This window comes from Ochotona curzoniae, unplaced genomic scaffold, assembly GCF_017591425.1.
Source record: "Ochotona curzoniae isolate NIBS_2020 unplaced genomic scaffold, NIBS_Ocur_1.0 contig_3498, whole genome shotgun sequence".
In the NCBI taxonomy this organism is placed as follows: domain Eukaryota; kingdom Metazoa; phylum Chordata; class Mammalia; order Lagomorpha; family Ochotonidae; genus Ochotona; species Ochotona curzoniae.
The window spans coordinates 12,074,096-12,089,728 of NW_024465885.1; the positions used below are offsets into that span (position 1 = coordinate 12,074,096).

At 34.7% G+C, this 15,633-nt stretch overlaps 1 protein-coding gene across 4 annotated transcripts in view; it reads left to right on the top strand.

Moving 5' to 3' along the window:
- Positions 1-14,666, top strand: part of SENP7 (SUMO specific peptidase 7) — a 153,039-nt gene extending 138,373 nt beyond the window's left edge. For 3 of the 4 annotated variants that reach the window (XM_040980558.1, XM_040980557.1, XM_040980560.1), the window contains 7 exons: positions 3,310-3,402; positions 4,261-4,385; positions 5,639-5,691; positions 9,117-9,160; positions 9,264-9,332; positions 10,944-11,094; positions 13,753-14,666. In XM_040980558.1, the coding sequence (XP_040836492.1) occupies positions 3,310-3,402; positions 4,261-4,385; positions 5,639-5,691; positions 9,117-9,160; positions 9,264-9,332; positions 10,944-11,094; positions 13,753-13,890 (673 nt within the window). In that variant the 3' untranslated portion in view covers positions 13,891-14,666. The remainder of the gene's footprint in view (positions 1-3,309; positions 3,403-4,260; positions 4,386-5,638; positions 5,692-9,116; positions 9,161-9,263; positions 9,333-10,943; positions 11,095-13,752) is intronic. The other variant, XM_040980559.1, reaches the window with a different exon arrangement.
- The last annotated feature ends 967 nt before the right edge of the window (positions 14,667-15,633 follow it).

Below are 15,633 nucleotides of genomic sequence, written 5' to 3' on the forward strand. Positions count from 1 at the left end.
TTAGTATTAATTAAATAAAAATATTTAATTAATATAATAAATTATACAAAATGGAATATTTGTATAATTTGGCTGAATTTCTTTTAAAATATTTATTTTTGTTGGAAAGGCAGATTTACAAAGAGGAAAGACAGAGGGAGAAAGATCTTCCATGCACTTGTTGACTCTACAAATGACTGCAGTGGTTGAAGGTGAGCCAATCCAAAGCCAGGAACCAGGAGCTTCCTCTGGGTCTCCCACATGGGTACAGAGTCCTAAGGTTTTGAGCTGTTCTTCACTGCTTTCCCAGGCCTAAATCAGGGAACTAGGTGGGAAGTGGAGCATGAACTGGTGTTCAAATGGGATGCTGGTGTTTACAGGTGGAGCATTAGCTAATTGAGCCATCACACTGATCCGTTTTAAGCCTTTATTTATTTTTTACTGGAAAAAAAGATTTATAGAGGGAAGGAGAGACAGAAGGATTGGGTGAATTTCTGGCCAAGTACTTTTTGGTTCATAGTAAATAGGGAAAGGATAAAGGAAAATAGAATTACTGTTAGACCAAAGCAACTTACATAATTGTTGCAGCTTGGAATTTTACACCCTGTCCTTATGTCTAACCATTTGTACCATACTCTGAGTAGACTCATGAAAAAGTATAAACATTTATTTACTAATTTACAATTTGTAGGTTGGATTTATGTAAATATTCCAATTTTTTTCTTTTATTGATTTGGAATTTGTGCTGATGGCTAAGGCTTACCACAATAAATTAAAAAGAAAATTACAGGCCCGACAAGGTGGCCTAGTGGCTTAAGTCCTTGCCATAAATGCACCGGCATCCATGTGGGCACCAGTTCTGATCCTGGGAGCCCTGCTTCCCATTCAGCTCTCTGCTTATGACCTGGGAAAGCAGTTGAGGATGGGGCAAAGCCTTGGGACCTTGCTCCCGCGTGGGAGACCTGGAGGAGGCTCCTGGCTCCTGGCTTTGGATTGGCTCAGCTCCGGCCTGTTGCATCACTTGAGGAGTGAACTGTTAGAAGGAAGATCTTCCTCTCTGTTTCTTCTTCTGTCTATGTGTCTGACTTTGCAATCAAAATAAATAAATTTTTAAAAAAATAAATAAAATTACAATTTAAAAATATCCCTGATAATCAGTTATTATAGAAGGGTATATGAAAGCTGATTATCAGTTAACTTGATAACTAGCAGTTATAATGCCCTGCTATTCTATTTTGTATGTATGCAGGTTGGCAGTTGATATCATTAACATAATTTCACATTTTGTTCTAAGATTATTCAGTGTAAGTACTGTGAACTTAAGATACAAACCTATCCATAAACTAAGGTTTTTTCATACGACTAGTTTTTAAATTAAATAGCCAAATATATATAAATAATAAAAATAAAAATATATATGTGGTAAAAATACTTGCGTGTCTATGCTATGGAAAATAGGCACAGTGTTATACACATTTTCCTACACACATCAGATCAAGCATTGGTATTCACACAGGCTGACATATCAATCCAAGCATTAGTATTATCACAAAGAATTCTTAGAAATCAGTAAAAGATAATTCAGATGCAAAGGAGCAAGAGATAAGTGACTACATATAATATTTTTTAATAAACTAGTAGTGTTGAGAATGGGTTGAGTGATTAAACCTTACAATCATGGTCTGTGGGACCCTGCAGAATCTGATCTCTGTGGCGCTGAATTCACCTGGCAGTATTTTTTCCCTTCATTCATTGTGTTTCAATTTACCTCTTTTAATTTTCTTCCATTTCTTAGTTCTTCCCTTTATCGTGTCAGAGATTTCTTCAATAGTACTTTTTCATTTTTGAGAGGATCTCTAATCATTTTATTTATATGCGTATTTTCTATTTTTTATCTTAAGATTAATGAATTCACATATGTGTTATTTTCCACCCTATCCCTGTTACTTTTTCCAGTGTTTGAGATATGGTAGGAACTCAAACAAAAGATGGTGATAATAATGCATATTAACATATACCAAGAGAACTGTCAGACACTTTGTTGAGGATTCAGGATTTCCTTTTCACTCCAACTTCATCTAATATATTCTGAATCAAATAAGGTTAGAATGATTGGGGGCTGTATGCTAAGAAATAACATTAAGACTTCAGAGAAATCTAGATTCTCTCCTTAAAAGTTTCCAATGACAAAGCAAATTAACAGAGTGCAAACTAGTTGAAAATAATTATTTGTCAGGTTGTTCTGAAATGGGAAAATTCAATAGATATGCCAAAAATTATTATTTTGTGTAGTTAATCTTTCACACAGTACCTAATTCTTACTACATTTTTAAGCTCTATACTTATAGATCTTATTGAATCCTAACCTACCTAATATTTTTCTGCTAGAGTTTTAATTAGATATTATTTAGATGAACTGGAATCAGGCATAAATGTCCATTTCCCACATTACTCAGTATGTAATTGGTTTTCATTGTTGCCCCCGAACCCCCATAGTGGTAGCCAGAAGTCACATACCACTTCCCTTATGTTCTTGTTGAATTCTGTTTTCTTTCTAAAGCCTTTGGCAATCAAACTTAGTTTGCCATCTTCCTTCCTTAACTCCCTTATCTACGTAAAGCAGGGAGACAGGGGACTTGTGTTTCTCTCTGTTTTTGTGTGTATATTTGTATGCCAATCATCTTCTATGTGACTATCCTAAATATTTTACCATGGCTGCTTTGTATCCCCTATGATACCTATGTGTATATGCTGTAGTTTTTATGCCTTCGTAAAAATATAAATTCTTTTAGGACAATGTAAGATAGTTGGTGTTCATTATCTATCTGTAGGAACATAATATATATATTTGTTGAAGAAGTAAAAGATGATGAAGAGTGGATATGCTTTAACTTGATTATTTTTAGTTTCCTACTTATAAAAAAAGGAGATTAAGGAGATGAATTTTAACAATGAATGTTTTATGTCTCCTCTTCTAATGAGTTTTAACCTTTCTCTCTTTATAAATGTAACATTAAACATCTGTGTGTTTAATAATCTTTTATATCATGCCCAGATAGAACTAAGTAAAATATTTAAGATGTGTTTATACTCAGTTGCTGAGCTATTTTTAGAATCTACAAAATATTTAATAAGTTACAATGCTTATTCTATTTCTTTATAGTTTGTAGATAATGAAATTTTAAAGAAAAAGGAATTTTCTGAAAGTGACCATATTTCTGTTTTAAATGTTATATATTGAAATAGATGTTTAAATAAATTAAAGCAGCATTTTTCAGTGTATGGAACTAATTATTAAAGACATTATCTGGATATCTTTCATATTTCCAGAATGGCACAGAGAAGACACAAAAGAGTAAGAACATGGACCCGTCATATAAATATTTTTAATAAAGATTATATCTTTGTACCTGTAAATGAATCGTGAGTAATCTATATTACTTAAAAATGGATTGGAATATGCAGTTAATTGTAGTTAACTGTAATTACCCTTCTATGCTAAAGAACATTGAAAATTAGGAGTTTGGACATTACTAACACTAAAGAAATAAATGCTTGAAGGGATGGATATGCAGGCTACTCTAATCTGGTTGTTACGTATTATATACATTACTACATTTCTACTACGTTGAATATATACAATTTAGTGTGACATTAAAAATAAATTATAGTGGGCCCACAAAAATATTTTGCGGTTTTTTAGATTAATAATCAGTAAAAACCTACCTATGTCCAAGATATCACAGTTTTTCCTGTAAAAGCCGCTGTCAGAGTGCTTAGTTAAAAAATCTGGGTTTGGATTTAACAACCATTATGTTGTAAATTGAGTGCAAAAATTAAATGCCAAATAATACAAGACTGCATTGAGTTAAATGTTTTTTTTTTTTTATTCTAGAAAATATTGCCTAAATAACAGGCGCATGCATGCATTTACTCACATATACACAGACACAATTTAAGGGTATTGTTCATGTATTTAAGAGAACAAACCCTTTAAACTCTACACAAAAAAGGTAATGTGATGAGTCTGTCTTTTATTAAAACAGATTCTCATTTGAAAATAACAGTTAATCACTTTGTACCTTTAGTCGTGTTTCTTATTCCTTGGTGACTATGGATAATTAGTCAGTTTTGGAATGTATGCTATATATTAAATATTACAGTAGATGTTAAAATCAATGTAAAAGGCATTATAACCACTTTTCCTGGTGTAGCTATAGGACATTTTCCTATATTGTGCAAATTTTGCGTATTATTAAAATTGCACTTCTTTCCCAACAGGTCTCACTGGTATCTTGCAGTCATTTGTTTTCCATGGTTAGAAGAAGCTGTGTATGAAGATTATCCACAAACTGATTCCCAGCAGGCCCAGGCTCAGCAATCCCAATGTGACAACAAAGCAGTAGGTAATGCTTTTAGTGTTGATGTTATTATCATCTTTTTAAATAATGAAGGCAATAGTAAAATCATGACAGAGATTAGTATGAAGTTCAAGGTCGTATAGTTATTATCATTCAACTTCCTAGAACGGAGTATAAATCTAAAACTTTAAGAGCAGACAACGAGTCTCATGTATGGACAAAATAATATTCTTATGTTATACTGCTATTTAGGGTTTATTGTAGTTCTTTATGATACAGTTTTGCTAATATGACTAAGAATTTATGTGATAGATTTTTTGGCATGGCTTGAAATACCCTTTTTAAAAAAATTTTTATTGACTATCTTTGTAAGACAGAAATGCAGAAAAACCAATGATGATCTCCCATTTGCTGCTTCATCTCTAAATGCCCACGAAAGATGAGTTTAGGTCAGGCTAAAACCAGGAGATAGAATCTAATTAAGATCTCCAGGTGGGTGGGAGGGACCCAAAACCTGGAGCCAGCACCTCCCGCCTCACAGGGTGTACCTTAGTAGGAATCTGGAATTGGAAGTGGGGCTGAAACTAGGTTCCAGGCATTCTGATGCGAACGTGGAGGGGGGGCTCATGAGACACTAGATACTGTACCAAGCATCTGTTCCCTTATATTTAAATGTAATTGAACATAGTTCTTATAGACTCTAGTAGTTCATAATTTTCCCATAATTTTTTATTACAATCCAAAATCTTAATTAAGTAGACAAAGAAGCCTACTTTAAGAAAAATGTAGCAACATTAAGTGTGTTACAGCTCTGTAAGCCTAAGCAGCAAACAGAATTAAGAGTAGCCATTACAGCTATTATTGGCAAAGAACCTTGGGAGGAAGAAAGAAAAATTGAGAAAGCAACTAATAATTTTCAGTTTTTTAAAATTCTCTCACAGATTCACAGAAGAACTTATGTAAAACTCTCTGGTCATAGTTAGAAGAACTATAACTAGTCATGTGTTTTGACTAACAAGTTTTAGTTGGATCTTTTTATAGAAAACTGGCACAGCTAGCTGCTATTACAGGTCTTGGCTATGGGTGTTTATTTGTTATAGGATAATAACTAAACAGTATCATTTTCATCCATGGATTAAATTTTATTCATAATATTACTCTTAAAAATTAAATATATTCCAAGTATTTTTAAATTTCTTAACTTACCACTATGCATACAATTTTTAATTTATATTTATCTAATTAGCTCTAGTAAATATATGTTAGAAACTCACAATCCCATCTTCATTTCTTATTAGATAATGATCAGCATTCAACATTGGCACTACCGCCGAGCACAGAGGATTCTCATGTAAGTGTTTTTTTGCAGCTATGAACAGTGTTATAACTGCCCTAGATAGCATAGGTAGGTGGAAAGTGATGGCAGTCCGTGGCCTAGCAACTGTACTGACTCATGATTCTTTGACAATTTTCTGAGGCTGGGAAGGAAAATAAGTTATTCTTGTGTCTTTTTAACTGGTTTTAACTTCCAAAATTTGTTATTTTGTAGTTTATTGATTGTCATATTGATTAGATACTTTTCTATGTCTCCTGTAAGGTTTGCTTTTGTTCTTATTTCAGAAACTTTTGAACTTGAACCTAGTACAATTAATAATAATAACAAACATATTTCACCTCATTTTGTTTTAAATTATCAGTAAAGATCATTCAAATAGACTCAGGGTCAATCCATGTGACTCTTGAGACTAAAATAACTACTGTTAACTTTTCTTTATGTGAAGCACCACTGGTATGTGTAGTCCAGATACTGATGCTGATCAAGGGAAGTAGCTAGTGACTTCTGGGGTGTGGAGAAAGCAGCAGATACCCTGGCACTAGTCTTTATTATTCCATCTCTAGAGTGGGCGGGGAGGAGGTTTCTTTTTCTGTCACTGTGGTAGAATAGGAGTTGCCTCCTTACTACAAAGGCCATTTGTCAAATTGGGTTCCTTTTTTTCTTATTTACATATTTTAATTATTATTATTATCATTTTATGATAATACAGTTCCATAAACCCTGGGATTTCCTTTATTCTTGCCCTAACCCCCCCGCCCCTGCACCTAGTTCCTCTATATCATTACTAAAGTATAGTTTTTCATACACAGTCATATGTCCATCATTGCGGGCATGGACAATGGCTGAGAGTCCAGCATCCTATTGTTAAGATATAGTAAACAGTTTCATTGTAAATCCATCTTTGTCAGGAAGTAGAAATGTATACTACACTGCATCCTCACATCTGGATGTTAGTCTCCATTTCACAGCTACTGTACATCCCCTCAAATGAAAAGTCATAATACAAAATCAACAATAGAAAGAAAAATAGAAATTTACAATGCCATGATGTTAAATGATGTGTTACTAGATATGACAGTTTCCATTACACAGCTACTATACATTCCCTTAAATGAAGAGCCACAAAACAAAATCAACATCAGGGAGAAAAAAGAAATTAACAACACCATGACGTTAAATAACATACTACTAAATGACTGACGTGTAGCTGAAGAAACGAAAATCAAGAACCTACTTGCAGAAAATGAAGCTACTGCATGATCTATGAGTCACTGAATGATTTAATCAGAAGAAAGTGTTTTGGAAAGATGAAACTAACAGAAAACAAACAAAAAAAACCCCATAGTGATATAATTTCTGTTGATCTTTGTTGAAGTGTGTCTCCTCCAGACAATAAACAGATGGGTTTTGTTTTTCAATCCAGTCTACTAATCTATGACGTTTGATTGAGTTTAAGCCATTTACATTCAGGGTTAATATGAATGGGTGGTAATTTTGTCCTGTCATTTTGGGAAAGGGTTGTTAATTGGTTTAGTCTTCTGTTGTCATTGTACTGGGATGTTCTTCTCGTTTGCCTTTGGCTTTGGTAGGTGCTATTGCTCTTCTCTGTCAAGAGAACATCCTGAAGTATCATTTGTAGAGCAGGTTTGGAAGAGGCAAATTCTTTTAGCTTTTCTTTACTCTGGAAGAATTTTATTTCATTTTCAAAGACAAAAGAAAGCTTTGCTGGATATGTTATCTAGGCTGACAATTTTTTTCTATTAGGATCTGGAATATGTAGCTTCATTCTTCTTGCCTGTAGAGTTTCCTGTGAGAGATCTCCTGTGAGCTTAATTGGCATTCCTTTATATGTCAATTGATTTTTTTCACGTGCACATTTCAGGATCTTTTCCTTATGTTCTATTGAAGAGAGTCTGATGATCATGTGTCTTGGTAAGATCGCTTTTGATCAAGCCTGTTGGGAGTTTTTTGCCCCTCCTGGATCTTGTTTCCCAATTCTTTCTCCAGATTAGGGAAATTTTCCCTTATTATTTCATTAAATATATCTGTAAAACCAGTTTCTCTTTCTGCACCTTCCAGGACTCCCATAACTCTTATATTGGGCCTCTTAATAGTGTCTTTCAATTTTGGCCTGATCCAGCTCTGCTTCCAGCTTTTTGTTTGCTCCCCCTGGTGACAGGAGATACCTGCCAATTCTGAGATTCTTTCTTCTGCTTGCTGCATTCTCTTTTGGAGACTCTCCACTGTGCTTTTAATTTGCTCTACTGCCGTGTTCTTAATTTCTGATATATCAGCCTTGATTTGCTTTATTGCTCCTATTACCTGTGTAAAATATTCCTTAAATTCTTTGAACTTCTGCATGAGCTTCTCATTGTTGATCAGAAGCTTTAAAATTAGTTTTCTGAATTCTGTGTCTCCCATATTCTTGATGTCTTCCTCAGTTAACTCTGAGGTTGGCATAGGGTTTTGCTCCTTTGCAGGGGATCTGCTGCTCTGTCTCTGGTGCTGGTCAAATGAAATGTGCCAGCAGGACAGACAGTTCTTTGACTGGGTTCACTTCCCAAGCACCCAGTGAAAGTCCTTTCCCACCTGGTTGCTGGTAGAGTTCCGGCTGCTGGTGGAGATCGCTGATAGTTGAATCTTGCTGCGGTATGAGTCACTGCAACACCACAACTTTGTGTCTGCTGCTCCCCTGTGTCTGTCGGTCTCTAGGTACCCCTCTGCTTTTATTCTGTCCTCTCCTATTTCCTGGAATATGTCCTCTCTGCTTCAGCCTGATTAAATGTTTCTCTGTCTGTTTAAACATGTCCTTACCCTATTCTGCCATCTTGATTCTCCTAAATTGGGTTCCTTTGAATACTGCATGCAATTTATGTTAAAAGGATTCTAGAATGGTCAGTTCATTTGGGCAGACTCTGTGTACTAGTCATAGTGCTTACTGTGTATAATGGAATAGAAGAAATGATGAGAAAGGTTGCATTAATGAAATCTGGTTAAGTTTGATTTGTGGTTTCTCAAATTTGTAAACATAAACAAATATTAATAGAAATAATCAAATCTCCAAACTCTTTCCTCTTCATATAGATTATTATCTGCTCTTATCATAAAGTCAGACGATGTATGCAAAAACTGGTTTAGTTAATGTGTTTATCTGTTTAAGATGACAACTGTGAATGGAAGTTTAGATTGTTTTTTAGGTCAATTTGAAGTTCCATAATTATTGGAGGTAACCTATATATAAACTTATTAACTACTTTTTTTGCTTGAAAACGAAAATAAATCAATGTGTTTGTGAAAAACTGTAAGTCACTTCAGAGGATGGAAAGAACTTTTATTTGAAATTGAAATTTAATTTCAAAGTTGAAGCATCTTAAGAAATAACTGAATGTGAATTTACCCAAACTAATTTTAATTGCAGTTATAAATATTTGTTTTTCCAGACCACCAAGATGAATATGTTAGTACCTAAGAAAAGGTGTAAAAGGTAGGTACATGCTATCATAATAACAAGATAGTGTTGTTGATATATTTAGGTATACATTGTATACAAGTATCTACATCTTGATTTTTGTTTTTCATTTACATAGGCCATGTATTCTCATACTAGACTCCTTGAAAGCTGCTTCTATACAAAACACAGTTCAGAATTTACGGGAGTAAGTAATAATACTTTTACCCTTTGGTCTGTTACATAAAATTTCACTAATATTTAAGTTACTTTAAGGATAACTTTAAAAGCTATATGAGTTGTAATTTACTTTTTATTTAAATGAAGCCTATCAGTGTAGTTATAAAATAATTAATTATGTGTTACTGTGTAAGGATTAATGTTTCCAGTGACTTACATCAAGGCTAGATTCAGAGTTTATGTTTATAATTGAGTGAAAAGCAGAACGTCACAAAGGATTTTTTTGTAGATTTTGTCACTATCAGAAGTATAACTTCAGAAAAAGACCGTTTTTTGTATTCATGTTATTAAATGTGCATGCATGTACAAATACATGTGTGCATGCAATTTTGTAATTTAATGCATCAACAAAGCCAACAGTAAAACTTTTAAATAATTTGTTAGTTGTTAGATAAAAACAGCACTGAAACAACAGGACTACTGATACCAGAATTATGGTAAAAGTAGGTTTATTAAGAACTGCTGCCAGGCAAGATTTATTGGTCTGCAATGTAGTGAAAGTAATGGACTGCTGAAGTCGCACCTGTGCTGAGCCACAAATTCCTTAGATAGTGGTGATGAAGGTATGTGTTGTCCGATTGGTTGGCTCCACTTAAAGGAGTCCTGGATGGATGTTCTTGGTGGGAACTTTTGGTGCCACCTCTGGGCTTCCTGCCTGCCCCTGAGCCCTCTGGGCTAACATTAGTGTTTTACTATAGAGCATCAACAAAACCAGCAATGAAAGTCTTAAAATAATTTGTTAGGGTTAGGTGTTTTCAACTTAGCTTTTTTTGGTATAAGCTCTTTTCATTTTGACGCCACAAGCAGAAACCTCATACTGTAGGATATTTAGGTGCTAAACAGTGTGAATCATGGCAACAACCTAGTTTCTTGTCTCACATAAAAGAAGGATTTTCAAGCGGACAAACTGCTTGCAAAGTATCATTTATTTAGGAAAGAAAGGGAGTGTGCCTGCATTATTGACAGGACTCCAAGGGAAGGGGAGAGGGTGGAGCAAGACAAAGGAGGAGGAGAGGAAGGGCAGCATGCACGGGAGTATGAATTTTTGTGACCAGGGTGGGTGTCACAGGGCCAGGAAGGATTGATGGATCGGACTGTTGGGGCCACAGGGGTTTGGTAGGTGTCGTGTTGGGTGATGACTGGGAGGCTATCAGCTGGGTAGGGGGTTGGTAGAGAGGGCTGTCAGGTATGGTGCCATGAAGTTATAGTATATTAGTGGATACATTTGAATCTAAAGGGTACCTCAATCTTAAGGAAGCTGAGAGCTAGGGGTACCGAGCCCAAAATTGTGCAGGTCTTCAGGGCTGATGTTCGAGTCACTCCTCACAGTTAATTTACTTTGTAGTATAAATTATTTTATGTATTTGAGATGTTAAAATCTGATGTTTAGTTTGGAGATCATATTGTTTTCTTTCAAGTGACACTGATGAAGTCTGTCAAAATATAGTTTGACCTATTACAGGTCAGTCTTTGGAAAGTTGGCTTGAGAATAACATATCTGACAGCAAACATTTTTCTGCTTTTGTGAAAGTGCTGCATTCTGATAAGGAATTGTATGCGTATTTATTGGTAATTTCAGGTATTTAGAAGTAGAGTGGGAAGTTAAGCGAAAAACTCATCGTGAATTCAGTAAAACAAGTATGATGGACCTATGCCCTAAAGTTCCTAAACAGGATAATAGTAGTGACTGTGGAGTGTATTTGCTGCAATATGTGGAAAGCTTTTTTAAGGTATGTGACAATATAAATAAGTTTTGTGATCATAATTGCTATCATACAAGCAGAGGTTACTGGACCAAGAAGCAGAAAATTGTTATGAATATTCCAAGCAGGAAAAGCAAAACAAAACAGAACAAAACAGAACAAAAGCAAAGCAGAATCATTAATAGAACCAAAGGTGATTGAAATGGGTTAACTGAGGGAATACAAAGATTCATTGGGCATTTTAGAACTGAAAATATATAATGATATATCTGAAGAAAAGAATGTACTGGATTGGTTTCATAACAGACTGGATTAAACAGAAGACAAAATTAGTAGATTTAAAGAAATCACAATAGTGAATATCCAACTATAACTTAAAGAGAAAAAAAGAGTGTAAAGGGAGCAGAGTGAAGCAATAAGTGGAAAACCAGTGAAAAGGTCTAATTCATATGTCATGAGAATTCCAGTAGCGCTGGAGAGAAAAAGAATAGGAGAGGCACAGTGATTCTAGACGGTTTTCAAAAACTTAAAGACCTGTTTAATGGACAGTGACAAGCTTTGCAGTTGTTGTCTAGCTCACAAGATCCTATGGAAACTGTAGCAGTGTTAAAGAAGAAACTTTAAAATGGCAAGAATCACTGTTTATTTTTACACAAACAACCCACTAATTCAATCATTACCAGTATTGTTAATGATCTATTGGAGGAAGATGGTTTTGAGCAGTTATCTGTTTGGAGAATGCTTGAAAGTATTGTCTAGGCTGCGAGTTATAATATGAGGTTACAGTGTTTTTGGTGTGTGTTTTTTTTTAAGTGAAGGATGTGTCTGTATAGTAAAACTTTATAAACATAGAAGAAGCCATTAGATAATTGTTATGTTAATTCCCCTGTCCCCCCAGTCCCCACATTTTTTTTTGTTCCACACTGGGACTATGCATGACAAAACTTAATGTGACAATCCTGGTTCTCTAATACTCTTTTCTAAATATACTTTAATGTAATATTGCTTTCCAAATATATTTAATTTTGTGCTTAGAATATTTGACAGAATATATTATATGTTTTGAATCTGTTACATAATTCTACTTGATACAGTCTTTGACAGTAGGTATAATTCTAATATAGAATTAAACACTCCTGGAAGATTCCTGGAAGAACAAAACTTTAAAAGCCTAAACCTTGAGTTTTGAAAATTTGCATACTAATACAGTTTAGAGGAAAAGAATTATCTTTTTTTTTTTTAAACATTTATTCTGTTTTTATTGCGAAGTCAGATATACAGAGAGGAAGAGAGACAGAGAGGAAGATCTTCCTGCCTATCATTCACTCCCCAAGTGTTTGCGATTGCCAGTGCTGTGCCAATCCGAAGCCAGGAGCCAGGAACTTCCTCCAGGTCTCCCACATGGGTGCAAGGTCCCAAGGTTTTGGCCATCCTCAACTGCTTTCCTAGGCCACAAGCAGGGAGCAGGATGAGACGCAAGGCTGCCGGGATTAGAACCAGTGCCCATATGGGATGCCGGTCTGTTCAAGGCGAGGACTTTAGCCACTTTGCACCATGCTGGACCCAGAAAATAATTATCTTGTGGGTGTTGGTGCTGTGATGCAGTGAGTTAAGCCACAGCTTGCAGCACTGTCCTTCCATTTTGGAGTACTGATTGAATTCTGGCTGCTGCACAGCTCTTTGCTAATGTATCTAGGACGATAGCAGAGCTGGCTCAAGTCCCTGGGCCCCTGCCGTCCATGTGAGTCCTTGATGGAGTTCTTACCTTCTGGTTTCAGCCTGGCCCAGCCCTGACTTTTGGGACCATTTGGGGAATGGAAGACCTTTTTCTTTCTGTCCCTCATCTCTGACTGCTAGCTCTTTCAAATAAATAAAATAATTTGTAAAAAAAAAAAATAGTCATGGTACAGACCACACAGAAATCTATGGTGCTTTATAACTAAACCCTAATAGAAACAAATATTAATTCTAATAAAGATAGAAGATGGTAAATCCTATTGGGATTTGCTCCTAGAATCATAGTCCGGTCATTCTTTTAGGCTTACACTCAGGAGCTCTTAATTCCTTCTTCAAGGTATAAATACTTCATGGCATTTATAAGCATGATGTACAGATGTCATTCTTCAGCATTTTTTTAATATGGGGAGGAGGAATGTTTATACAGTTGGAATTTTTTATTTCCTGGTTAAACTTAGCATAATGGAAAATGTGGCAGTTCTCGAAACCATTAACAGATTTTTCTTATACTTTTGCGTGATTTCCCATTTTGAATATTTAAGATGCCTTATTTACTGTTAGGGCTTTCTTTTTGCTTTAGTAACTTAAGAGAAGTAACATATGGAAAAAATAGTGTTCAACTAACTAATTTCTGAGTTCTTCTCTAACTGCCAATTCTATTTGAGTTAATGAACTTATGTGTTCTGTGACAGAGACTAAATAATTTGATCAGAACTGTAGTGTACAATTTAATGAAAATGCCCTAACAGTGATTTTTGTGATCGTTACATAACTGTGGTTCTACTAAGAGTTACAGAGTTGTATGCTTTAGGTGAATGCTATGGCATGTCAAATATATGTTAATAAAGCATTTTGGAAAAGGTGAAAGTTTCTTATTTTCTGTAAAAATGTAATGAAGACAAACTTATACTGAATTAAGTGATTGTATTCTTTCTTTTTTCTCATTAGGATCCTATTGTTAACTTTGAAATTCCAATTCATTTGGAGAAATGGTTTCCTCGTCATGTTATAAAGACCAAACGAGAAGATATTCGAGAACTCATTTTGAAACTTCATTTACAGCAACAGAAGGGCAGCAGTAGCTAGTTAATCTGTGAAAACATGACACATGTTCTCTAAGATTACCGGAAAGCTGCTTACCAGCATTTGTGTTAGCCAGCTCACAGAGAAGTAAATAACTTGCAGTAGTTTTATAAGTCATTGCACATTATTTAAAATATATGTTATTAGAATTGTTGGGAATTCAGAGTGTGAATGGGGGTTGATATAGATAAGCGCATTAGATAGAAATTAAAATTTCATAGATGTTTGATATTTTTTGAGTATACATGCTTGGATTATGCAATAGTATATGGCATATGTAATGTGGGAATTTTTTGTAGCTAATGAAACTATGTGATCTGTACTTCCACATGACTGGATATTGAAGGGAGATAGCTCTTTCCTGGTGCCAGCCCCAGTGCTTGTCAGATTTGTTGACAAGTCACATCATACTGTAATTCTATTCTTTGCAGCTCAAGCATGCAGTATGAATACTGTGTATTTTTTTTTTTAAAGAAATTTTAGTATCAAGATTTCAGAAAATGCCATTTACGGCATCCCTTTTGTATAGTGTAAAAAGTACATTCATAATGTTAAGAAGATGATAAAAAGTCACTCTTTCAAAGCGCAGCTTATTAGTCTCAATTGTTAGATGCAATTACTCTATTCTAATTTTTCCTATCCATTTCTCTTGATGTTATGTGTAGGAATCTGAGTTTAGTTCAGTTTTTCAGAGTGAAAATTAGAACAAAAAATTAAACTGTCAGATTTTTTTAAGACTTATTTATTTTTATTGGAAAAGCATATCCACAGAGAAGGAGAGACAGAGAACAAGATCTTCTGTCTCCTGGTTCACTCCCCAAGTGGCCACAATGGCTGGAACTCAGCCCAATTTGAAGCCAGAAGCCGGGGGCTTCTTCTGTTTCAACCACTCAAGTGTAGGGTCCCAATGCTTTGGGTCATTCTCTACTGCTTTCTCATGCCACAAGCAGGTAGCTGGATGGAAAGTGGAGCAGCTTGAATATGATCTGGCACCCACATGGAATCCCAACGGATACAAGGCGAGGAGTTTAGCCACTAGGCTATCATGCCGGGCCCTGTCAAAAAGATTTTAAAAAATTATATATGTAGTTCACTGTAGTTTGAAATATAGTTATCTAAATATTCATTTCTACATTATCACAGAATATATGTATATGGCTTAAAACTATAGGTTGAAATTGGAGTTCCCATAATTAAAAAATATATGCTTTCAAGGTCCTATTTATTACTTGTTAGAATAAAATGTTTAGTTTTATAGCTCAGTTTACCCAGTTTTAATTTGCAAAGACAGATTGCTCTTATTTTATATTTTTACATTGTAGGTTTTAGAGATCTGTGGTCACATAAGTATCATAAATCTATGGAGCTTGATTTTTTTTATTAAATATTTAAGTAACAGTTCTACTGAATTCATGTGATAGTGGCATTTGATTAAGCACTTCAGAACCCTCTAATGTTATAAGAAATATTTTGAAGGAGATATTATATTGTATTTTTTGAAGTAGGAGAAAATTTATAGGGATATTATTTTAATCTTCTGTTTTAAACATTCTTAAATTTACTTTGTGGAGGCTAATAAGGCAGTAAGCAGCAACAATTTAAGATAAAGCTAAAGTTTGAACATCTTATTTCAAAATTATGTGAATTAAGGTTGTTAATTAAGGCACAGTCCTTAGCTTTTGTTAATCTTGTCACCATCTTTCTATTGTTGCAAATATATTTAAATCTCAGAAATTTCATATCAGG